The sequence below is a fragment of the Phasianus colchicus genome, chromosome 4, assembly GCF_987193195.1.
Source record: "Phasianus colchicus chromosome 4, bPhaCol1.hap1.1, whole genome shotgun sequence".
Classification (NCBI taxonomy): Eukaryota; Metazoa; Chordata; class Aves; order Galliformes; family Phasianidae; genus Phasianus; species Phasianus colchicus.
Window position 1 is genome coordinate 47,712,370 of NC_143439.1, and position 26,042 is coordinate 47,738,411.

General features: G+C 40.6%; 2 protein-coding genes across 11 annotated transcripts in view; one reads left to right on the forward strand and one right to left on the reverse strand.

Moving 5' to 3' along the window:
• Positions 1-1,361: 1,361 nt before the first annotated feature.
• Positions 1,362-15,810, reverse strand: OCIAD1 (OCIA domain containing 1). The gene is made up of 8 exons (XM_031588561.2): positions 15,626-15,810; positions 14,818-14,902; positions 12,982-13,035; positions 12,481-12,528; positions 9,318-9,447; positions 6,978-7,183; positions 5,475-5,624; positions 1,362-2,719 (listed from the first exon to the last, which is right to left on the reverse strand). Exons 1-8 carry the CDS (start codon positions 15,674-15,676, stop codon positions 2,682-2,684), a joined length of 762 nt encoding a protein of 253 aa, XP_031444421.2. The 5' UTR covers positions 15,677-15,810; the 3' UTR covers positions 1,362-2,681.
• Positions 15,811-15,860: 50 nt separating this feature from the next.
• Positions 15,861-26,042, forward strand: part of FRYL (FRY like transcription coactivator) — a 158,008-nt gene continuing 147,826 nt past the window's right edge. For 3 of the 10 annotated variants that reach the window (XM_090139467.1, XM_090139469.1, XM_090139470.1), the window contains exon 1: positions 18,259-18,562. The gene's annotated coding sequence lies outside the window, so the exon portion shown is untranslated. The other 7 variants (XM_090139463.1, XM_090139464.1, XM_090139461.1 and 4 more) reach the window with 7 other exon arrangements.

The window sequence follows — 26,042 nt, forward strand, 5'->3', positions numbered from 1 at the left end:
ACTGTGATTTTTGAAGAGTAGTGGGGGATCTATATTCAAGTAAAACAGGGAGCCTGATTTAATGAATTAAGAAAGAATATGCTTTGCATTAGCTGGAAACATGTATAAACATAAACCAAGAGGATCTGTCCTGCATTCTTCGCACCATTCTTACTCTTTATTAGACAGACTGCATACATTTATTCATACTGCAGTGCAGTATAAATACAGGTAACTGGGTAGCTGATATGAAATGATGGAGTGGAAGAAAATACTGAAACTCTGTGGTACTTAATGGAAGAAGTGCAGAAGAAAGGAAGCAATAAGGTTCAATTTCTACAGCTGTTCAGTGATTCAGGGGTTAGATGCACACCAGAAAGCAAACTGAAAGTGACCCTACAATGACAAAATGGGAGTTTTTAATAGCCAATCAAGTTACCACCTATGATTGTGAAAACACTTGTATTTAATGCTTACTAAGCCAAATCCTCAAGTGAAAACAAAGAACCTGAAATTGTTTTTATGGTAATCCCAATTTGTTCCTCCTAACCGTGTGCAGCAGCAGAAGAAACTTATGTTCAATTTAGATACATACAATGTTACATTAAGCACAGACAGTTGGTCTTTACATCAACATTAATTATACATGCCTTTTATTCTTTTCACTAAGGAAAAGTCTAATAAAATTCACGTAAAATGCTGAATTTGCCCACCTGAAATATTAACTTAAGGCAAGACTAAGTCCCAGTTTTAGAGCAAGGGCTTCTGATCACTGTATTAACTACTAGTAGTCAGTCATGAGCACACAAGAAGAGTACTCTCCAAACATTACAGTTTGTGAGAACTAGAGGGAATCTCACTTTTCAGTGGAATGGCCGCACTGCTGAGGTATCTGCATTAACTCACATAGTCAGTGCCTGAGAGGACCATCTCCTTGCATAAATAAACATCTAGTCATGTAAGGCATTAAGATTCCTGAGACACACACTGAAAGTTATTATGTCCTTTTATCTTGTACTTAAGAAAATGCAGTATTGCTCCAAAATAAATAAAAAAACCCACAATGTTTGTTATTTTTGTTGTTGACTTTTTGTTCAAGAGCTGTGTCTTCTAGTGTTGCAGCATTTTTTCCCCCTCAATGCCATAAGTTTGCTCACAGGTTTTCTCACTTGGAGGCTTTTCATTTGTCCAAAATTTTCATTCTTTCAAGTGAAAATGCATTTCTTACAATTTGCTCTTGTTTTAACATGTAAATCTTCTGTCCCTTTCACTTCTTAACTCACAACTCAGAAATTCTGTATTTCCAAGATAAATCTAATCAGCTTTGGAACAGTGCACTAAACAAGTAACAGAAAAAAAACAGCAATGTAATTCTGGCAAGCTTCCTTGATTTTCAGTTTTAATCATGGCTACTAGAAATATTCTGAGTCACATTTTTGATACATCTTCAAGCTTACCTGATTAGCACACTTAAAAAAAAAAAATTAAAAATAATGATCAGCTTATCTGAAAGCAATCTTCGTGTTTTAATGAGTATAAATAGAATTTCTCTCTGAAGGTATTTTCTCATCTTTTCCTCATTTTTCTCCCCTCATTCCAGCTGATGACTCTTACCTACCCAAAACAATCTTCTCATGTTGCTCTGCTGTGAGTCCACTAAATCAATGAAATCTTCAATAATTTTCTTTTTAGTAGGCTATTTTTCATCTCTAATAAAGATGTCAGGAATGCTTTACACTATTAACTTCACCATGGCTTTTGCTCACCTATCGCCAAAGAGCCCAAAGAAACACAATGCTGTGAGATTAAACAGCACAGCTGAAAATGAGAGCGCTCAAATGGACATAAGATGACATATTAGTATTTTGACTGAGACAGAGTATATGATGCATACATAAGAGAACACTTTTTTGCCAATGTAGCTCTGTTCTGACAGGTAACTGCTCCATTGCTCAGGATCAACAGTTTCAAGCACTTTTTTTTCTGTCACAACACTCACAAATGGAGAAAATTTAATGCACAAGAATGTACTCTAACAGTCAAGATATCATTTACATTTTTAGCAGTCTGTCTGGTTTAACCTTCCATTTAAATGTGCAACACGTGCAAGTCAGAACAATAGTCCAAATATATTGCTGTCACCCTGAAACACTTTCGAAAAAGGGGAAGTCCAATTCAGTATTCTTACTCATGTATTTGGCTAGGTTCCTCAGTCTTTTTTCTCCAAATAATTCAGTATTATTCCAAACATTTTTAAAATGTTTCCAACACATCATTTTCAAACAAAAGAATGTGAGAGGTTATTTCTACAGGTACCTTTTAATGCAAATCTTGAAAATTTCAGAAGATTTTGACATTTTTCCCATCCCAATACAAGCAATTGCTTTTATTTACATACATTTTACCCTTTCTTATACACTTATATTAGCTATTGCTAGTTACCTTCTTCATTCTTAAATAATAGCACAAATGGTTTACAATCATGACATCTCACAGCAGCCTGGCTCACCACTTATGCAAAATAAAAAATGACGTTAAGCCTAAACATATTCTTTTACATCTTCTGGCAAGTCGAGATTTTCTCCTAATTTATTAATAACTTTGATTGGCAGAACACACTAAACATGCCAGCATCCATGACCAATATAGATGAAACTCAACTGAGCTGACAAGAGAATTTTCTTCAGTTCTTCATCCAGTTCTTACTCATCCCAGGTATCTCCATATTTATTTACTTTAACTAAAGAAGAGAAAGAAACAGTAACCATGTTATTAGTTTCAAGTGCAAAAATTACAGTGTCAGAAGGTATGGTGCACTGTCACTGAAAGTGTTGAGTGGGGAAAGCGTCAGTCACAGCACAACAGACATCTAATTAAAGATATTTTTGAACAAATGGGGAGAAGATCTCATTTGTTATTCTTTAAGGATTTATCCTCAGTTCAGAAGCCTACTGTGCTCATTCCTACCCTGTAGAACTTGTAATTACTTGGAAACAAATGCAACACGTGGATGAAACAAAGACAATTGGAGGAAATAGGCAAGAAATGTTTCAAGAAATATGTGGCTACATAATGTAGTTACGTGCACAATTGGATGGATTCAGGATAGTTCAAAACACAAACAAAATGAAATCAGTACTCCCTACTAGGAAACCACTCAGCCATTATTATTTGGCAGCTTCCTTTAGTATTTAAGCAAGTCAGAGAGGAAAAAAACAAGTTACTGGTCTTTAAGAATTTACTCAGATACATTGTGCATAACTGAAAAATGGACAGTAAGTGAAAAGATTCTCTCCTGAAAGTGAACTGGAAAGTGTCTGTAATTGCCTGCCATTGCTGACAGTGTAGAGATGGAACTATATGATACAGAAAGAATGCTGATGCTAGTTAGGCACTCTTTATAAACTGACTTGCAGTTTAGTTAGTAAGCCCAGTTATTAACGCCTACCTACAGTAGAAGCAGTGGAACAGAACAGCATACTGTCCTTGTTTCAATGAGAAGACAGCAAACTTAGTATAACACACTGACAAATCTGTTTTAAGCAGATTGATATTGCAGGTGAGGCACATGAGAAGCTGCCTCCAACTAATTTGATTTCCAGTTCTTTTCACCACAGCTCATTTGTTGACTGGAATGGTCCAGTCCAATTCACTGTGCAGCTACACAAATTCATATTGCTATAACAAAGGGAAAAGAAAAGGCACCATCAGACAAAAGCTAGAGACTGCTTACAACTGGCTTAAGCATGGTTAGTTTCCTCTTCTGTCCTTGACACAGAAGACAGAAACCTCTGTCTCCTATTGGCAGTCTGGGTCTGGATATAGATACAGGAGATGAAGAAAGGGGTAACGAATCAGGATGCACAAAGAGGACGTACATAACAAGTAACATGTCCCATATGGACAAGAAGCTTTAACAGATTTTAGCTCACAATATCAGGATCCCTTAACTGTAGATTTAAATGTGCCTCCACTTACAGAACATTTCTCAATTTTTGTACTCCCTTCTTACTTTTTTTTTCCTAACAATGGAAATAAGGTACTCATAAAAGTTTATTTACAAATCTCAAGCATTGCTCAATGTAGTTCTGGTCCCAAAGCCTGACTATACTCATCAAATAGAACACATAAATTTAACTGAATACAATGCTGTTGATCAATATTTTATAATAAAAGATTCCAGACAACTAAAACTACAATAATTATTGCATTCTCATTTGTAGCCATAAGATTTGCCATGCAGTATGGCAAGGTTTGCAGAACGCTACTTGAAATCTAAGTGATGTTTCTAGTGGTTTTCTGTTTGTGAAGAAATATCTTGAAAAAAAACATTCTGTAAATCAACTGACAGCTGATTGAACTTACAATCTGAAACTACAACTTCAATGTTTTACTTGACCGAGTCATGTGATAAAGAAAATAAAAGGCTGTTATTCTCTTAATGATGTAATTAAGTCTTTACCCAGTAATTTTAATTTTAAGTTTTATTTCAAGACTAGAAGATTTTTCTAAAGGCAAACGATCTGGAAAAAGTATTTCACGAGTATATAACAGACTGACACTCCTTAAAAACACTGTTCCAAAGTTTACTATTACTGCTTCAGATCTTTTTGCATTTATATATCTTTTTATATATTTATTACAACCAAATATGCCCAACAGGTGACATTATCTATTCTTACAAATCTTTTTACATTATCATTGAGAAGACATTTGGTTTTGCTGCATACAAAACCAAATGATTATAGCTTAATAGTCCTTCAATCTGGTAAAACACTTATACTGGTAATATCTTTTTCCACAGCTGTCATACTAAATAATACAGTTCTAGAGCAGGTAAGTATGAATTGCTACTGATGTCTCCTTTTAAAAAACAACTGTTCAAGTCAGAAAGTTGATTGGAGTCTTATTCTTTAGAGCACTGCATTCTTATTTTGTTGCCTACATTTTTGTTTCTCATTGTGAAAACAAATCTTGATATTGTTGCTAAATACTGTTTCCTTCCTTTGCATTTTAATGTAGAATAATGAATCTCTACAAACAATACTGCTATAGAAATGCACTAATTCCACAAGAAACAATTCATAAATACCCCCCACTCCAAAACCATCAACTGTACTCTATTCTTTGAGAACAATGCTATCTGAAACACACCCCCCCTCTTCCATAGCTAAAACTCTTCAGTACAGCTCAGAGTTCAGAGAATTCTCTGTTGAAACACATTGCTCAATGTATTAAAAAATAAAATAAATATATATATATTTTTTTAAATGAGATTTTTAGAGTCTGGCACCAAGCTAGAGAAGAAGAATTATTATTTGCTATTGGAAGATGGGTATTTCTGATAAGACCCTATTGCATATCACATACCTGGAGACACTGCAACTGTAAGTTGTTTAAAGGGCAGGCAGAATTAAGCTTTGGGTTTGTAACTATCTTTAAAATTATTGCTACTGTTTGAATTTACCACGTGTTGTTGTAAATCAGCACAGTACCTTCCTTAACTGGTCTTTCCCGGGGAAATTTGCCTGCAGTTTCTGCCTTCGGTGGTGACATTACTTCATATGTCTCTCTGTGTTTATTCCTCAATTCCTCATACGTGACACTTTTTTTTTTACGACTTTCTTCTGGAATTGGAGGAGCTTCTACAAACACAACAAACACAAGAATACCAGAAATGGCATCACATAACAAAACTTATCTACAGCCTCTGCCAGAATGCCAGTTAATTACAGCTCAATCTCAAACGAAAATGAGAGTTACAGCTCCAATTCTAAATGCAACTGAGAATGTATGTGGTCCTTTTATCCATTCCTTTTATCCTTTTCATTTTGGCTCTTTGGTTTAGATCTATTTTAAGTTAGTGTTGTAATTTTACCCCCCAAAAAAGCCTAACAAGCAAATGGTACCTGATAGATAAAAGAGTTCTGGTCACTTCATATAAGATTAATGCTCATCACACATTTGATACATTTGTAATTTCTGAAGAGAAATCTGGATGAATCTAAAGTGTTTTTAAAAGTCTTTTAAATTCTGCTATCAAAGGATGAGATCCACAACCATCATACATCACTTGATATACATTTCAATTTACATTTGTAATGCAGAATCTTGGTTCTATAATTAAGGCTTTACAAATCATTGATATTTGTGATGAAGTATTATTATAATTCCCTTGACATGTGAACATGTGAAATTTCTATATAACTAAAAGTGAGTTGCACAAAAGGGCTTTTTTTGTTTTGTGTGTGAAGCAAAACATTTTCCATCAAGAAATTAAGAATCCAAACTAATTCAAAATATGCAACTCTGCATTGGATAGCAACAGACTCCTTTGTGTACCACAGCGGCCAGACTTCAGAACAGTGTTTCCCCTGCAATACCAAAGCACACAGTTCACACTGGACTGATGGGAACAACTGCACAGAACAGTACTTTAAAACCCTTTTACTTCTCCATGAGAAAACCAGCTGTCACGTGAGAGAACACATTCTGCATTCAGTTCTCAGAGAACTTAAAAATTTATCACATTAAAAATAAAAACCAAAAACACAGCTTTAAGTCATGGAACCAGCAGTATGCAATTAAAGCACCATCACTAGTGAAAATTAAATAATTCTGAAAGGCAAGCAGATAAATGGTAGAGACTGTGGCTTATGTAACACAATGAAAAGGCTGGCACATTCATCTTAATTTAAATAAAAAAGAGCTTCAAGTCAGAACATGTATTTTGCAGGTCCAGTTTCCTAAGAGACTAAGCCTTGCAAATTCATTTACTTGCAATTAAAGCTACAAAATAGAAAAGCACCTGCATTTAGCTTACAGTTAGAAAATAATACATGTATTTGCCTTCTGTCTCAAAACAATTCCAGGAACTTCAAGGTTTTCACTGAAAAACACTATTATGCATGACTTCATGGAATGAAACTAATTTTACTGAGAGAGCTAAGAGAAAGGCAAGAGTACTACAAATTGCTAAATATTAAGACAGATCCCACCTTGAACATTATAATCGGTAATTCCTGTAGGTGAAGATTCATTCAGGGAAGCACTGAATGGAACGGGTTCATAACTAGAGAGGCCTCTATCTGTGGAACTATAATCATCTGAATAGCCAGAGGACAGTGGGAATCCAGCTTTTGGAGAAGATTCAATAAATGATTGAGAAGGCATATCTGAAAATTCAGATTTTCGACTGGAATAGCTGAAAAATAATACAAATAAACATTAAATACTAAAAGTTAAAGTTAAAATAAACTATGAGCAACATTATGTGCAGCTCAAGATCTTACCCTGTTTAACGGTTTAGTTTCCAATAAAATTAACTGAACTGCCTTAACAAAAGGTATTCTCTTTAAACACTGCAAAAATCTCTATGAATCCTTCCCTAACACTCATTGATTCTTCCCAAAAACTTAACTCATACTCCCAGATCAGAAGACAAAAGAGAAAGTGTTTTGCACTTTAAAACACAGAAATGACAGTCCTTTCCCTCAGGGACTCTTCAGACAGAAAAAACACAACAGACACAAATAGTACAGGGTGTGTCCTTGTAACAAGCTATAACATGCAAACAACAGTTATTTCTAAAGATCTTTTAGGAAGAATTTGCAATTAAAAACCATTTATTATTACAAATGGTATAATTGATCAATAATACAGAACAAAAGAAAAGGAGAAATAAGATCTGTCTTGGGGAAACAAAACTACAATAATTTACTGAGCTGCTGAATTAATTTTTCGGAAGAAACATTGATGAATTTTCTCTGAAAGAAAAAGGTCATACAAAAATACTCCTGAATCTGATGTCTGATGGTACCTACTCAGAACGGCCTGATAAATCACTTCACAGTAATGTGTCAGGTCTATCAGTAATGCCATCCTCTTGGTGCTACTAGTCCTTCTTTGTTCATTTTTTACTTTAAATTTTTGCTTAGTTGTATATTTAACTTCATACAAAGACTTGCAGTGAATATTTGTTTTGTTCTCACATAGCATATTGCATAAACATACACAGCTAAGCCATCGTTTTCTCCATCATATTTTTAAAGTATTTGCAAACACAACATTAAAGAACAACGTAATCCTTTAGCTCCCTACTCCTTTTTAACTGCAAAAACAATTACACATTAATTAGCAGATGTATAATGGCCACAAATAAGTGTGCAACCATTTCTGTCACTGGCTTTAAAAGCTAGTATACATGGATGACAATGTAATTTGAATGAATTTAAACTCATCGTTCACCAGGAAAAGAAAAAAAGTACAGTGTAGCAAATACACTGTACCAGATTTCTCAGATACTGAAGGAAGGACTATTAAAAGATCAAGAGGTGTAATGATGCAGCACATGACTGCTCACCTACAGTGTGCAGAGCAAATGCTCATGATAAAATCTTATTAAAAGCTGTGGAATGGTGGGGAAGAGGGTCCAGCTGAGTTTATGCAGTAGATGTATTAAGCGGACATTGCTAAAACTCATCAGAAATTAAAAACAAATTAAAATAAAGATAAACCTTGCAGACAAAACTGCTAAATATTAATTGGTAGAGTAATCAAGAATTTAATCAAGTCCTACATGAACATCTGACAAATCTTTGCACAGGGAAGCAGCAGGGCTACCACTCCCTATCCAAAGACTGTTCTCTTGATTTTAATTCAAGGGTTTAAATGAGACATTCAAAAAGTAATTTGTAATTAAGAAACAGTTGAGGTAGAAAACATTCTGGAACAAAACAGGAAATAGTTTTAAGAACTTGATGAGTTTCTCATATGCACAGCATAACTTCGTTACAGATGTAAAGGATTTAAACAAACAGCCACAAGTTTGACCACCATGCTTCTTCCTGCATGATATTGTTTACTGAGCTCTTTCCTTTGATAAACACTGAAATCATTTCCACCCTCTTCCTACTTAAATCAAACTAAACTATGAGAAAAGCTTCCAGAAGGTAACACTATTTTATTTCAGTTAACTTAGTTTACTTCTCAACTGAGGAGGGCGACTTCTGATGTCACACTACCACAAGTAAATTCCACAGGAAACCAACGTATCTTAATTTACAGGGAATACATTTTCATAAGTAAAATGTTTATTTTTCTATTTGTCAAAGTCATTTATTTTATGTATTGAGTTCAAAATGTGTGTTTTTATAGCTGGTCAATTGATACAGATGATACAGCTTCCAGAAAGTAGTAGAAAGGGGCAGAAGGGGAAAGAGGGAAGGTACAGATCTGAAGATCTTTGAAAGCTGTCAATGCAGCCTTGATCTCTTTGGTCTTTAAAATGTCTTATCCTAGAAAAAAGCGTTACATTTAAAAGAGAATGAAATTCTTACGAATGTGAACTGTGTCTCTGAGCCTGTCGCAGAACATCTCCTATTGGGGAGTCCTTCAGCTTCTTAAATTTCTCGCTACAGATAGGCAAGTAGGATATCTTTCCAGCCAGGTATCCACACATTCCAGCAACTTTATTAAAAGAAGGAAAAAAAGATGTTTTTATATGCTGAATAATAGCATTTAACATAGTTTTAAAATAAATAATTCCAAATGAATTTCACAGCATCTTGAATAAGAGATAAAAGCAGTTGACAATCTGAAACAGAAAAAAAAATGCAGTAATCATCTCTTTATTACTTCTGCGAACAAAGGGTACTAAAAACAAATGCAAGAGCTAAAGGAAGACATATGGCAATGACTTAAGCATGACATGAGCATCAGGTGATCTAAGGTAACAATTAATGACTGAAAGGTGACAAGGAATTCTAATCAGCTTTTCCCAAGCTCCAAAAACAACAATTGACTATCAAAGATGATAAAATGGTCAGGAGTAAACAAAGGTAGAATACTGTAAGAATTTAATCCACTGAAACAGATGGATCTTGAAAAGTATGAAGAGAAATCTATAATATTTTGTACTAGGCTCCAGCATTAAACTAGTTTTACAAGTGAACTGGTGGAACTCTTGTAATCTTAAGGAAAATGCTTTCAATTTAGTGCATGAGACATTTTATCTGCTAGGCAGGACAAAAGTCTAAATGATCACAGTAGTTTTTTTCTGGAATGAAAGCTGTTGATTTCCATCAGTTGGCCCTTCAGGTTTATGAGTGGGCACAAAGGAGCAGAGCTCAGAAGCCATCAAAAGAATCTTTGTTATTTGTAGGACTAGAAGGACTAGATCCCTTCAGATGCAAGGAGTATTTACTAACTATGAAGGCTAAAGACTAAATCATCCTTAAGACAGGTAAGAGTTAATTACCAGTAACGTTAATTCCTCAAAACCCTCACACTGTAGATTATATTACCCAGGAATCAACATAGCAGGGGATTTTATCCTACCATACTGAAATTGTGATTCCTGTTATAAAGCCCGTATTTTCCAAAAAGGGTAAAAAAATGTTTTCCAAGGGAAAGAAAAGCCACAAGCAAAAGCACAGGTTACAAATATTTACTGACAAGAAGTGTCAGGGTTTAACTGCTTGGAAGAAAAAGGAAATGCAAGATACATAACATGTGTGGACAGAAAAATTAAAAGCCCTTAAAATGCTAAAAAAAAAAAGAACTCTTAAACTCTTGAACTTGTTTTTCATCAACTATGAGCTAGCATCAGTACTTGGAATTGCACATGTTCTTCTTTCAGAGCTCATGGGGGAAAAAGAAAACAAAAATAATTACAGTGGTGCTGCTTCCTTCAAGCAGATTTCACTGCAAGAGGAACATACAGTAAAACTATGAGACACCATGTGGAGCTGGCAATAATTTCCAGGAAGAACCTGTAGACAGCAGCCACATCTGACTTAAACAATGAGGATGGAATGAGAACTGCTTAACTCAGGCCTTTTAAACCACGACTGCATCCTCCCAGAATTCCAGTACTGGAACTGTATCTGCTAACCCGCACAAAGCTACCTACTGAAACACAACCAAAACACACTTTTTTTGGAAGATCTTCTCATTTAAAATGAAAGCCTATACGCCTATCAGTGTACACTGAAGATAAGCTAGAAGTATTTCAGTTTATAGCCACAGTTTCAAGAACAGTTGGTCTGGTCCATTTCAAAACTTAGCTCTGCTAAATAAATGGAACATGGTCTTCAGTGACACGTGTAGGATGTGTCAGGGAAATAGTAATTCTATTATTCATTAGAAATGTTTGTACTGTTTAGTGTTCAAAAAAAGCAAGTAGAACTTGCTATAAACAAATGGCAGCCCTGGTCTCTCACATTCATTTATCTGCCTAAACAACACTTCCTTCACCACAAATCATGACTTTTGCCCTCTTCCCACTGAAGTAAACTGTGATAATAACTGGCTGTAACTGGCTGCATCTGGGCAGATTGGCAAGATGGTGAGTTCCTGTTTTACTGTCATGTATTATATTCAAATGGATAATTTATTATTATTATTATTTTTATTATAGTTAATCCAAAATCATTCATGAGAAATTGCTGTCTTCCCATAATTGTATAACAGAACATCCAGGAAAAAAAAAAAAAAGCACTAAAATAGCATGAATGGGACAAATGAGACACATGAATAATGACCTTCAAATTAGGAAGGGAGGGGTGGGTGTACCCTGGCAAAGTCCCTCGAGCCAACTTCACTGCAGCAGCAGTATTCTTTTCCAATATTTTAGGAGATATTATTTGGACCTACTAACTTTCATACAACGTCAAAAAGTTTTATTTGTCAAAGCAAAAATATTGAACAGATACTGCAAATACTAAATATTGTTAAACATCATCAAAAATGATGTTCTGATAGAAGCACCACAAATTGCTAGCATATGCAGTTCAGGCGTTAGCAAAAGAAAATGTTACTGCATGTGTTTGTTTCTTACCTCCTGCAAAGTTTACACAGCCAAAGGAAATAAAAGCTAGGTCAAAAGAGCATTTTTACTCAGTTCTTCTCAGTTGTAATACCCTGAATAGATGCTTAATAGCAACAGGTTACATTCCTACACACACTCCTCCTTAAGCATGAATTTATTTCTGACGAATTTCTGATTCATCTTTAAACTCCATCACAGAAAAATACTGATCCCTAGCAGACCATAATGAAAAGGAAAATAAGTAAGGAAACTTATATAATGTCTGTTTACAGTGCTTTTATCTTACATTTTCATATTACACTTGTCAAGAATAGTTCCAATCTTACAACTTTTTAGAAAGCCTAAAAGCAAAACTTGTGCCAAATCTGTTGCACAAATTCAAATATGACAAATTGCTCTGCCTCTTGATACAGTACAGTTGTTTTTCAGTATTATATGCTGCTTTTAAAAAACATCACAAAGAAATTACTGACTGATAGAATCAACTGCAGGAGGTGAACTTTACTCATTGGATATATCAGATCATATAGGCATGATCATCTTTTACTGATCTAAGCACAGAGTGAAGTCACAGTCAGTCAGCCAGCTGGTCTCATGAGAGTTACACTGAGTAACAGACTCCAGAACCTAAGTCACAAATGCCAGCTAACCTGTACACAGCTTTTACTTACATGCAACTTTAGTAAAGGAGCCAAATCTTGAGCTATCTCTTAGAATGCCTGAAAATGAGAAATCAAAGTAATAAATAACAAGTTATTAAGTTGAAAAAAACATTGACTGTTCTATGAATGCAAAATGAAAATTCTATTGCATAATACCAAGGATGGTAGACAACATTTTTACACTTAACACTCAAAAGAATGCAAGAACACTGGAATTCTCCATACAATTCTAACAATCTGAGAATTAGCTCTTTAATACCACAGAGTACCACTACAGTCAATAGAACATACTGTTTGATAGTCACAGAGATATTGTATTTGTTGGGCAATATAGACTGAGGAAGAATTTCATTCTAATTTAAAGTTCTTCTCCTTCTTTAGCTTCAGAAAGTGCATGCCATATAGCTTAAGAGTCTGAACTCTCATAGTTAAAATTATTATAGCATCTTTATTAAGCAGAAATGTTTTATCTCAGCAAGTAAAAACAAAACCAGGCATATTACAGCTTACCTTTTTTGATTAAGAAACTAGTAGCTAGCATGCTTGCTGCAGCCAAAGGAAAAGCTGTGAAGAAGAGAAGTTACTTCAACACAATTTTCAATGTAATTAACAAAACATACAGTAAAATGAGAGACGCTAGGTCTTACTAAATTCATTTATATGAGAATATATATACACAATTAACAAACTATAAAAACTGAACAATTCTCAATTCCAGCTTTTGAAACCTGCTACAAGGTATGCAATACTGGTTAATGTGTCATCTTGCTCTCAGACTTCACGCTTCCCAAAACGTAAGAGCCAGTTGCAGCTGGGGTAATGGGGCAAGGTGCTGACATCTGGCTACAGTTGCTACAGCATCAAAATGCAACACTTCAAACCTGAAAGCATACACAGGCTTTTAGAAGAGATGGGTGCATAGAGGCCAGAGCCTCTAAAAATTGTTGATGATAAAAAGGTTTGATTTTGGTTTAATATGAAAATGTTTAAATAATTTCAGCTCTCTAAGAGACACAAAATAACTGAATTAAAATGAGATAATTGGAAGAGTCAATCAAATCAAAGAGTCCATCAGCAATCAAATAACGGAGCAGGTTATTTTTGTAGTATATGGATCAAGCTACCCAGCTTTGGGGTAGGGTCAAATGCAGAGAAGCCAATAAACACAAAACTGCATTGCTACCGAGTCACAATCTGCTTGACTGATGGCATCAGTTTTTATCATATTGAATGACTTCAGATAGCAGGAAGCACTTTGAGATAGCAAGAAGCAAAAGCTTTCAAGCAATTATAATATTTGGAAGATAACACTGTTTTGAAACTATTTGTAGAACCAAGAACACAGAAGATATAATAATACTGAAATAATGAACGTTAACAAAGCTAAACGTAATGGCAATGGGGACTCATAATGAAATTACATTTTAAGCAAGTCTGCAATTATAGATGTTACAAAAAGACTACGTGAATTACATTAACTTGGCCTAGGGGGATTTTTTTTATTGTAAACAGCACTAAGTTCTTAGTGTTTTGAAGCACACAATTTGTTCATTAAGTTCCTATGTTAAAAATAAACAGAGTTTTAATTTTTACAACACTATTAAAATACACATTGCAAACTGCTGCTTTTTCCTTCATAAATTCAGACAGATGTAAACTAGATTAGGAATCCAACCAGTACATTAAGGTAAACATGACCAGATGTCACATTTAAGAACAAGTATGGGCTCCGTGGTTTACAAGAGAGGTCAAAGCAACATTTCAAAGACAACATAACCCTCCAATCCACTGAATATTAAAATCCTACAGCTTTAGGGATGCTAGGGTAGATCTTCTAAAAGTTCAAGTTCTCTGAGATACAGAATGCCAGCTTAGATTTAAATCTAAGTTTAAAAAAAAATAGTTATATTAAAAAATCTAGCAGAACTTGTTGCAGGGGAATTCAGTTTAACCTTCAGAGCTCAGAAATGATTTATAGGCCCAGCATAAATATTCTGGACATCACAGGTTACACGTTATTGTGGAAACAAATGCTACAATGTGGGCATACACATGACATAAAATGGTAACTAGAAATTAAAACAGCGATTAGAAAACAAAAATTTTGAGTCAAACATAAAATCACCGTGAATAAATATGCAGGTGTAGAAATTAAACGGAAGATTAACAAATCAGAGGCCTTTCTCAATTTTCACTGTGATTGCAAAAACTACAGTGCTTCAGGAATGAAAGAAATCTTAGGTAAAAACACTGTGAAGCTGGAGTGTCAACAGCAGGTCATTAGTGAAGGGAATGTAATGCATCCTAGTCAAAATGGGGGAAACGGTCCTATCAAACCTGACTCACCTCGGTACCGGGCGCTCTCTTCTGCACACTCCTTGAGGAGCCTCCGTTCCTCTTCTGTTGGCACATAGTGCTTAGGGACTGTGTTCTTTCGTGGGGGAGAGCAATTAAAGAGAGAGCAAAAAGATTGAGGATTCTTCAATTAAAAACTTGTGACTTTCAGACCTCACAGTACCCATACTTTGATGCAGCTATGATGAAGAAGCTAGCACCTTCCTGCCTATAAATGTCGTGAGAGAAAAAAAAGAAACAAAAAACTTCTGCAAAACAGATTAAAAGAGAGAAGATTAAGAAGATTAAATGTGTGCTCAAACCCAGACTGTTCCTTTTTCCTGGGGAAGGCAGCTTTGGACTCTGCAACCCACCTCCGGATTTAAGGAATTTGGGCAGCTCACTGAGCATCTTACATTTGTCAGGGCTGCAGCACCGCGACACGGGTGCGTTCCCACCTGCACCCAGCACGGCCGGGCCGCAGCTGCGAGACGCCCGACAGAGGCACTCCCTACAGCCAGTCTGGGGTAGAGACACCCGCCGTCCCTGCGCGTTCCGCCGAGGCCCGGGCCTGCGGCGAGGTGCCAAGGTCGAGGACAAGCAGGCCTCAAGGGCACGGAGGGCGGGAGGGCACGGCACGGCGGCCTCAAGGGCCGGCCGGAGCCGCACAGGGCCCGCCCGCAGCCAGACCGCCGTGCACGCGTGTGAGCGAGGGGCCGCGGCCTCGGGCTTCACGCCTAGCGGGAACGGCTCCGGTCCCGCAGGGTCCCCACAGCTCCCGGGGCCTCCAGGACCGGGGCCTCCAGACGCGCGCCCGTACCTCAGGCGGGTCGCCGAGCTCCCTGCCGCCGGGGCCCTGCCCGGCCTCCATGGTGGGGCGGGGGCAAAGCGAACCCGGGCGGGCGGCACCGGGAGAACGGGGACCGGAAGTTCCCTGACGCCCCTCCGCCAGGCGCAGCGGCCGACCCGGAAGTGGATGCGGGCACCGCGCAGGCGCGGGGCTGGACCCGGTGCCGGGCAGGGCCTGGCAGCTGCCGGCCTGGGGCGGGTGGGAGGCTGTAGGCTTTGGGAGCTCTGTCAGGGCTTCCTGTCTCCGGCCCGCGGTTCCGCTGCGGAAACAGGAAAGGAGGACGGGGAGCCTCGTGTCGGTGTGGCAGTGCGCTGCCCGTGCCTGCTCCGCTCGTTGTTATTATTTTTTTTCCCTCGATGTGAAGGCTGGGTGCGGGCGGTGCGGCCGCCTCGCATCAGCGGGCGGGACGCAAAGCATTAATTTCAATAGAGAACATTTCCTTCCTGTGCCTTATCTTGTTTCCTGCCTTCTTAAAGAGTGCCACCCTCTAATAAATGTGAGCAGGCACAGCTTCAGCAGTGGCGAGTCCTGTAAAGGTAATCGGTTCGTGGCTGCTCTCCTTTTTACAGCGTCGGTGTTCGCATTGTTAGTGCCAGGCCCCTCGCTTGGCTGCATGCACGGTTCCCCTTCATTTAAACGAAGCCCGAGGAGGAGCCTGGCAGGCAGCTACCTGAGCTTGGTGGTGAGGATGGTGCTGGAGGGCGTTTGGAAAGAAGAGTCTGAGGGCCTTCTCTTGTTCAAATGGCAGTGATAGTGGGTGAGTGCTGATTATGAGAAATCAGGAAAAGCTGAGTGGGGGGCAGGGGAGAGAAGATGTTTCTGATAATGTGGTTTGTGCTGTAAAGCTTTCTTGTAAACTCTCAGTACTGCTGCTCGAATTCTCTGTGCAGTGTTATGCCTCTACTTGCCTGGAATGCACCACTCCCTGCCAGCCATCCCTGCAGCCAGCCCTTGTCTCTGAACCCTGGAATTCAAGTGAAGAGGCTTAAATTGCTGCTGCCTGATGACTGTACAGAAAAAGCCTGTGCCTGAAGATAGGAAATGCAAGGTTTAGAGGCTGACGGTGTTAGAAATCAGCAGGGAATGTGTATGCAAAGTATCTGAAATTAGTATGGAATTGACTGTGCTTTGTGAGGGACCTAGGATAAATGGGTTGAGGAGGGTGAGAAGTGATAGAAGCCACTGTTTGCAGGGTTATGAGTGCCACAGTGGAAAAAGCTTTAGAGGAGATGAGTTTCTGAATTTGGGTTCTTGAAATAAGCTGAGAAGATGGAGCCAAGGAATGATGTTTGTAGTAATTTTCATCTTAGAATAAGTAAATTACCAGTTTGCATGAGGTTGTTCTACCTGATAATGCAGATTAGTTCCAACCTTTATCTCTGCTCATCGCCTGAGTCCACCATAATTAAGCACTTGTTGACACCTGAACATCAGGTATGAACACTGTTCATCCCAAAGCAAAATAATTTGGCCTCATGAATTCCCAATAGTTTTATTTATTTAACATATTTCTAAAGGCAATTTATTTAATGCTTCTTCCCATTCTAGGTAAAGATAACAATTTGTTGTTAAAGCTTGCATTTTTTTGTAAGGGAGGACGTGCTTATGGACTGTTCCTTCTCTTACCATGGAGCTTCAGATGGGGAGATGCCTCTCTGTCTCCTTTGTTAAACACAATAATTACACTTTTTATTTATATAAATTTATTTATATAAATTAATACTTTTTCATGCAATTTCCCCACTTCACTATTCCCAAATTCCTTTATTTTGTCTTTGAGTTTTCTGTCTCTCTTCTCATTTTGGATGTAGTAGCAGTCACTTATCCATGACTATAAGCTTTTTATCTTTTAGGACTCAGTATTGTCCCAGAGCGATGATATCAGTGATACTAAGAGTGAACTTCAGACTAACAAGATTGTTTTTAAATGAACTGATTCCTTATGTAATGAGAAGATGGCAGGTGTGAAAATCAGTTGGTTTCTAACTGCAGTACTTTGTAAAACAGAGTCACGGAGCTCAAGCACAGGCACATCACTCTCTGGAGACAGAGATGCTGCTGTTGCTCAGCTGTGGACAAAAGAGTGGAGCACAACAGCTGGGAGCTGCTGATTCTTGGTCGCGGGGTTGCGCTGAGAACAGCTGCTGCCTAACGAGGAACGAAGGCTTTTCCACCCAGAGTACTGCTGAGGCCGCTGTGGCTGGTGACAAACGAGTCGGTTACTCGGTGCCCGAAGCGTTGTGGCACATCAGTGAGAACCGACTGCGGGCGTCTGTGGCGCCGTTACGCACAGCCTCAATTAGTAAGGATTGGACCCGCGTTGATAATAAGTGGTACTGCAGCGTGCTGCGGAAATCGCTTCGCAAGCTGATCCTTAGGGCTACGTAGAAAAGCTGGCGAGTAACCAGCTGGGCAAGGAGAACCTCGCCGCTGAACACGAAGGCAGGCGGGTTTCCGGCTGCCGCGGCGGCCGCGGACCCTTCAGCAGCCAGGCCGTGGGCGGCAGCGGGCGCTCCTCGCGGGGCGGGACTGGCCGCCGCCTCAGCCTATCGCCACCGCGGGAGGCCGCCGTGCGCGGCGTTTTGATTGGTCGAGAGGCACGCCGGGGGGCGGGGAGTCGAGGGCGGGCTCGGCCACGGGGAGCCAACGGGGAGGGGGCGGAGGGGCGGCGCCGCGTGAGTGCTGCGCTCGCGCCCCAGTGAGCGGCGGTTCCTGGTGGGGCGCTGCGCGCCAATGGGCGGCGGGGGGGCGGGAGGCCGAGCCGGGCCGTCGAGTTACCGGAGGGGAGCGGCGGCGGCGGGATAAAGCAGGCGGCGTGCCCGGCGGCGCCCGCTTACCCTCGGCGGCGCTTTGCGGGGCAGCGCGGCGCTCTCGAGGTCGGCGATACTCGGGCTCGCGGCGGGAGCGGTGAGGTGGCGGCGGGACCGCGGGGAAGGGGGGGAGGGAGGGACCGCTCCGACGGAAACGGGGCGCGAGGGCGGGCTGCGCGCCCGGGCCGGGCCGCTTTGTTTACGGCGGGGAGGGGGCGCGGGACGGAGGCGGGCGGCCCTCGGCGGAGCCGCCGCGGTGTAGCGGCGCCCCGCCGCCTCTCTCCGTCCTTCCTTTCCGACCGTGCCGCGCTTCCACCGCTCGTCCTCCGCTGGTGGGTGGCGTGGCGGCGGCCCCGGGGCCGGTAGGCGCTCGGCCGGGCTCCTCGGGCCGAGGTTCCGCGCTTCGCAGTGACCGTGCGGCGGCGCCGGGGGCAGCGGCCCCGAGCCGGGCTTTGTTCCCGGCCCCGCCCCGGCGGGCGGCAGCGGTGCCGGGCCGCGGGCAGCGCGGGCGGAGCTCGCCCCAAATCCCGGCGGCGCGGCGGCGGCCCCGAGCCCGGTTCGGACCTCCGGTTCGTTTTCGCTCTCGCGTTGTGCTGCCCGTGCGGCTGTAGGTGCGGCGGGAGCTCGGCCGCGTTCCCCCCCCGCCCGCTTTCACGTCTGTACTTCCTCTACTTTGGTTCTGTGATTGCTCTGTTCGGCTGTAACAACGCTCGGCGAGCAGCAGCTCGGTTTGTATTTTAGCCAGAAATCCGTGATTCAGTAGTGAATGCCAGGTTGTTTCCAGCTCGGAAGGGAGACTGAAAACAAAACAAAAACTGGGGTTCCGGGGGTCTCTGAAGCTGAGAAGTTGTCAGAGCCATTTGTTGGCTTCGCTGTGAGCGGCAGTCCAGAGGTGAAGGAGGAGGAAAGCTGGGCTTCTATCTCCCCGGAACCAGAGACCTGAGTGCATGTGGGAGCACGCACAAAAGATGTGGGCTCTTGTGTACTCATGCACCGGCCGGCCATCCCCCGAGCTCAGGCTTTGTGCATTGCTAAGGATGTATCAGGTGGTGAGGCACTGAAATGAGGCAGAAATAGCGAAGTGTTGGTAGGTAGGTTGCTGACCTGGCCACAAAGAGCCACGCACGTTTGCAGGAACAATGTAGCGTGGAGCATGTAGAGTGCTGTGCTTTGTGAGGTGGTTCACTGAATGAAGTTACCTGTAGCTATTTAAGAAGTTCCTGCAGTGTGCCTTTCTATGGGTTCCCCGCTGTTGCTGTGGCACTGAGAATGCACTCCAGCGCTTCAGAAGCTCAGTGGAAGCTTGAGCAAGCAGTGGGAAACCACACGCTGCTTCGTCTTGTGATATATCACAGGAAGGAAGCAAACCCCAGGTAAAAATGGCATTGCAGGCTTAGTAAGTCGAGTGCTTACAGGTGAGAACGATGCTCTGTGTCAGAAGCTTGTTTTGTTTGTAGGGGCTCCTGGAGGCTGTTTGCTGGTAGTATGTGATGGTAGTGCCCACTCAGAAAGCGGAGTGGTGGTGCATTGCTTTGGGATGCTGTCACAGAAAAGTGCTGCTGAGCTTTGTTTCAAAAAAAAAATTGTTTGCTTCTTCAGGATGAATTTAAGGTTGAGATACTGAGCTAACTTCCCTTGTGTGTTTGACTGTCTGAGCTAGAGGAGCACAGTCACAGCTGTGATCATGTCATAGCATTACATCCTTCAGGAAGGAGATGGAGGGCTGTAACAGTGAAAATGTCTCAGTTGTTCATGTTGCAGTATTAACGCCTTGCCAGTGTTGTTCTGCTAGCCCTGAATGACTCGAGAGTGGTTCTCAAATGTTTTTTTTTTCCCCCGCTGTAAACGTTTGTCTTTCTAATTTTTGGGGTTAAAATTAATTGATGTGCAGAAAGTTTTTGCTAATAGAATTGAGAACACCCTGTCTGTATTTACTTTTTCTAAGAACTTAAGACGATTATAATTAAACCCAGCTCTCGTTGGCTACGTATGAAAGAAACCGACTTGGAAAACAAGGTGTTCCACATTAGAAATCGCCTGTTTTGTATCTACTTTTGTACTTCAGGGAGTTTTATCTTGGTCCCTTTGGCTGGTGGCAGCCGGTTCATTGTAGCACAAAGGGCTATTTTTTTTTTAATCTGAGCACTGTAAGAGGCATGCAGGCAGACTGTACACTTCAGTGGACTCATGTAATCCAGATCATGAGTATAGAATGTGCTCCCTCTGGTGTAGAGAGCCGTGGGCTTGTGGCAGTTTTTGTGTACATTTGAGCCATAGCTCAAGGGCAACCACAGGTGTCGTGTTCCAGCAGCCATGTGAGATGGAGGTAGCTCAGTGTTAGAGATGAGTTGCACAAGTTACTGTGAGAACAATGAGGACAGCGGTTTGGGGTTGTGACCGCGTGACGAACGTCAGGCCTGCTGTCCTACAAGTGGGAAGTGCAGGGCAGCTCACCCACTGTGGTAGAGCAGCTGCCTCCTGCAGTCTGGCTGTGGCTTACCGCTGTGCAGTGCTTCTGCATGCTCACACCCAAACAACATTGAGCCTTTATGACTTCTGGGTCTGTAATAAACCTCTCAGGAATGATCACGGGCTGGAGAAGTTCAGTTCCAGCCTCACTCCAAATCCCGGTCGGTTCCAGTAATAGGTGTTAGCCAGACTGATTCAACTAGGGTTGCTTTGCCTTTTTTTGTCAATTAAAACAGCAGTTCTTTTTCCTAGTCTTTTCCCTAGTATTTAGATCGCTTATCCTCGAGTGCTTGGTGATTAATTTTCTACATGTCTGTGTCATGCTGCATGGTTCTGTCTCTTCCAAGACTGTGTTGTCCTTTCTTCCCCTCCCCCAAATCTAGTACAATCCCTAATTTGCTGTGACATGAGCACCTCCCAGGAAGAAAGGCAAGATGTGCCATGGGGAGGGAGGGGGGAGGAGTCAGTGCTGTCACTGGAAGGAATAAGCTCTTGAGCTAATTGAACAAGAGTATCTGCTCTTGATGTGGCTTTGTTTTTGAGGGAATTTTCTGTTTATTCCATTTTTGTGCATGAAATGAAATCATTAGCAAAAACTAGGAAGAGGAACAGATTAAAAAAAAAAAACAAAACAAACAAACAAACAAAAAAACCAACAAACAACACTTGAAAAGTTAAGATTGAGTTTCTCTTAAATGTCCAAGTATTTGATAGAACAGCATAGTGCCCCGGTGCTGCTTTTGTAAACCTTGGTTTCTTGTTTACATACATAATATGCCACTGTCAGTGTGAGCAGCGTAAGTTGTTTTCTTTTTTTTTAGGAGCAGGTGATAATAAAGAAAGTCAATCTGTGGAATTCACAGAGCCCCCAGGTGGTACCTATCCTGCACTCCAGCAATTGGTAGGAGTGTAAACAAAATAGGCTTTCTGATAGCTGGGCCTGGCTCTGCCTGAAGCAGCAGCTGGATTTTTGGGGCAGCTTGTGGCAGAAGGCTTGGGTTGCTTGCTGTGCACGCTTTGGTGCTGCTGGTCACTTTGGAGTTAGTTTTGTCACCTGTTTCCTTTCTCCCTGTTCTCCAGAGAATGGGAAAAATCTCCTCGCTCAGACCTTTCTCTTCTTTATTTATTTATCTATATAACTGAAGTTGGCATGAGAGGATAAAAAACAAAACAAGTTTTGTGTGCCTTGTCATCTTGCTATTGGATGGAACAGTGCTTCAGAATGAGATTCCTCTGGTACTTCGGAGTATTTTTAATTTTCAAGTTGTTTGTTAATAGCAGTCAATCAGTTGCTATTGCCAACATTATTGTTCAGCTTAAATCATAGTGTTTCCTTTTCTAATATCTAGTCCACATACTCCCTGGAAATAGGCTTTTTTTTTTTTTTCCCTGGTATATTAAGGCTCTCTTGTTTGGATGAGATGCCTTCTGTTCACCTGCTGGCCCTACCGTTCCATTGTTGCCTTACTTTGTATGGAATTTGTGTTTTTAGCATGTTTGTATTGACCTGACTTGTATGAAGTATTCCAGAGAAGGTTTCAGTGGGACTTGATTTAGGTCTTTTAATGCTTTCATGGAAGTATCTTGCCAGTAGATCTTCAGGTCATGTCTTTTTTTTTTTCTTCACTTCTCTCAAAATTTGTCTTCATAAACTACAATTTACAGCAAAAAAATAGTACTACCCAAATTAAGTTTAATTGAGTTAAATGGGAAGAGAAGCTGTAGGGGTGACAACAGCAGTATTTATCCATGCTGGGTTTAAGTGTCCTTGGTCCTACCAAAGTTCAGGCTGTGGTGGGAGTGGCTTTGGTTATGCTCATGAGGAAAGCATTCAGGGAGCTCAAAGGTGCCACTGACAATGTGCAAATAACTGGGGGAGAGAAACTGAGAGAAAACATCGAGTGCCATTTTTCGAGGCAAGAATGTGCTAAATGGTCATAGTGAGAAAATGGACGAGCCCTGTTCTGCAATATTCAATCACACTTAGGTAGCTTTTCATAGAAGACTGACTGCTATTGTTTTTTTCTTCATTATTTGTTATTGCAGTAGTCTCAAAATACAACAATTGTGTGGTTTCTGCCAGTCCTAAGCAGCTAAGTTTGTTTGTTTGGAGTAACTGAATGTAATGTTGGAAATGTTTATAAAATAAGGGCTGGGAGAGAGTGGTGAAAACTACGTATGCAGATAGCTGTATCTGACCTGAGAGGTAGGGCTCTGGTGATGCAGGGTGAGAGACTTTTAAAAGAGAATAGATATTCATGTAAGAAACAATAACAAATGACAAGGGAATGTTTATACTCTGAGCTTTGAGAATGTTATGATAAAACCAGGTCTCTGGAATTCATGTTTTCAGTTAAAATTATAAAGAGTGACTTGATTGCTCAGTTGGTGTTGGTGCTCAGTTCCTTAACGTGAGGATGCTTCTGCTGCAAACACCGTGCCCTGGAGGGCACTTGTGGTTAACAGCAGGGCTGGACAGAGAGACTGGCTTTCTTTCTCTGGGAAAGCTTCAGCCTGTCTTAAATGAAAATAGAGCAGGAGCACAAGTGTTGATATGGACTAAGTCAGGTAGAACTGTTTGGATTCTGTCTGGGGCAGCTAAACATCTTTGAGATTGACAGAATTTGCAGGATGGACAGCAAATCGAGCTCATCCAATCTGATGGTAATGCTGATCACATTAAAAAAAGATGACTTTGAACAAAAATAGTATGATTTCTTCCTCTGCAGACATAATCTAAAAACAGATGTCATCCAGAAACTGAAAAATGTGCTGCATTGTGCAGACTGACTGCTGTGACTTACTCTGTTCTCAGGGACAGAGAGCTGAGCTGTGGCTGATCCCACAGAGGCCAGTTTGCTGCAGTGGCTTGGGGAGCTTGTGGGTACCCCAGTCCTTAGAAAGAAGGTGGGAAAGAGTGCTGCTGTTCTTGGGGTAGTGGCTGCTGTCACCTTCACTCTGCTACTGCTAACCCATTCCTTTGTACATACATGCAGATCCTGCTGTCCTTTTCTCTGCTGCTTCTCTTGGTGTGTCTGTATAGCTCGTGCTGGTGATCCTTCACTCAACTCTGTATCCTCACCTCTGCCTCCCTAATAATAAGCAGAGATTTCTCATTTCGGCTTTTGTTGGTAGGTGTTTCTTATCAAACTGAAGGTAAGCAGTGTTTCTCCAGATGGAGTTGATAGATGCTAGGGGTGTGTGTATGTTTATTTCCATCTACCACCCTGAATAATTAACAGGTAAATAACTTTAGAATAGCTGGTGTAGATGAGAAGCGTTGGAAAGCAAGTTTAGGAATAAGTAGAGAGAAGCACAAAATGAACAGAACAGGCTTTTAGGAAAGAAACTTCTTTACCTACCATTGTACACGCTTGTTAATGCTTTAATATGATGCTTTTGGATCTGTGTCCCTCTGGAGGGGCGAGATCCAACTATTAAACATTTGAGAACATTTTCTTTCTGTATGTCACAATCAACCTTTGATATTATAGCTTGTTGCTAAAAATCCATAACCAGGCCATCAGATAGGCACTGATTATCCATCTTTGTGTTGATGGTGGAGGTAAATGGTGTGCAACTGATCTGAACCAACTTGAAGCCCAAACTTTTATTGCCTGGGAGGCTATTTATAGAAGGTACTACATAGCACACTCCGTATTATGCTGTACTGCAATTGTTCTTTTGATTTGCATTTTTAAACTGAGTAAATATTTTTGTTTTCAAGTCTTTCTCAGGCCCTGTAATTTTATAATACGTTCTATTGCATGCTCCCTCAAAACCAAAATGATTGTAGTTGAAAGGTGCAGGATCTTCACCTGCCTCCGGTTAGTGGTGCAGGTGCTTTATGTTTAGGAGTTTAAATGTATTAGTGCCAGAAGTCCCTGACAGCTATCTAGCATTCAGCAGATGATTGCAAACCAATGTGCCTTTGTTATGAAAAGAGGAGGATGCTTTGGAGAAGGTATCAGTGGGGCTTTTATAATGCTTTGAGCCTAGAAGCAAAAAGAATATTTCAACTACTTTTCTGTTTCTTATTTTTGGTGAATATGAGTCTGGAGAATGCAGAATGACCTCATTTGGGTTTCTGTTAAAATGAAATAGCAAGTTCACATTTCAGCCTGTGTGAGTACAGAATTCAGAGTAAATTCTTTTTAAGAAAAAAGAGTGGATAGGAACAGTCTATGTGGAAGTACAGCAGAGTCCTTGTTCCTCTCATTCTACTTCAAAAGCAATAAGCACTAATGTCTTTTATTACCAGATATGCATCAGATTCCCGGAGTCCAGAGGATACTGAAATCATTGGGGTCTATCAATTTAAGGATGTTTTTCTGCAACTGCTTACTATGGGAAATCTGACTGTTACACTCCAAGATGTGCTGGTTGGCCTATTTGCAAATGGCCACTATTGGATATATAGGATCACAGCTCAGCTTCTGTTAAAGTAGCTTTAATTAGGAGTGGAGAATGACTCCTACTTATAGTAGGACTTTTTCACTTTAAATCCATATACTTTGGTTCTGAATATGCATGCTATTTGTGTTGATAGCTGAAGAAAAGTTCTATTGCTGTGTATTCTTTCTCCTTGTTACCAGCACAGTAATGTAACCAGTAGGTGATTTAACACTTTTTGGCAGTTTTTAAAAATAGAATGTATTTTTAGCATTGACAGTCTGCTAAGGGAGGAAAAGTAGCACATAAGCTGTTGATTTTTCATTCAGTGATTCCAAGTGCTTCAACTGTAGTGAATTCCCATTTCTGAAAGCTTATGAATTGAAAAGGATTGTTTTTTTGTTTGAATTACTTTCAAGGATATTGCAAATACAACAACAACAAAAACAGCTTGAAAGTGTGATATAAGCTCCTGCTTTTTAGATTTAATTCATATTTTTAGGCTGATTTTAGTAGTCTGTGCTTGTGGTTTATTTTGGTGGAGAGGAAGGACAAAAGGCTTTTATAGCCATTTGTTTGCCTTGTTATGCATTGGTTGCTGTTGTGATGATGGAGCAGGGGTCAGAGTTTTAGGTAGGCTCCTGTGCTTATGCTGCATACTGAGTGTGTGTTCTTGCTTTTCCTATTGCCAATACTTTGTTACTGCAGGTAGGGTG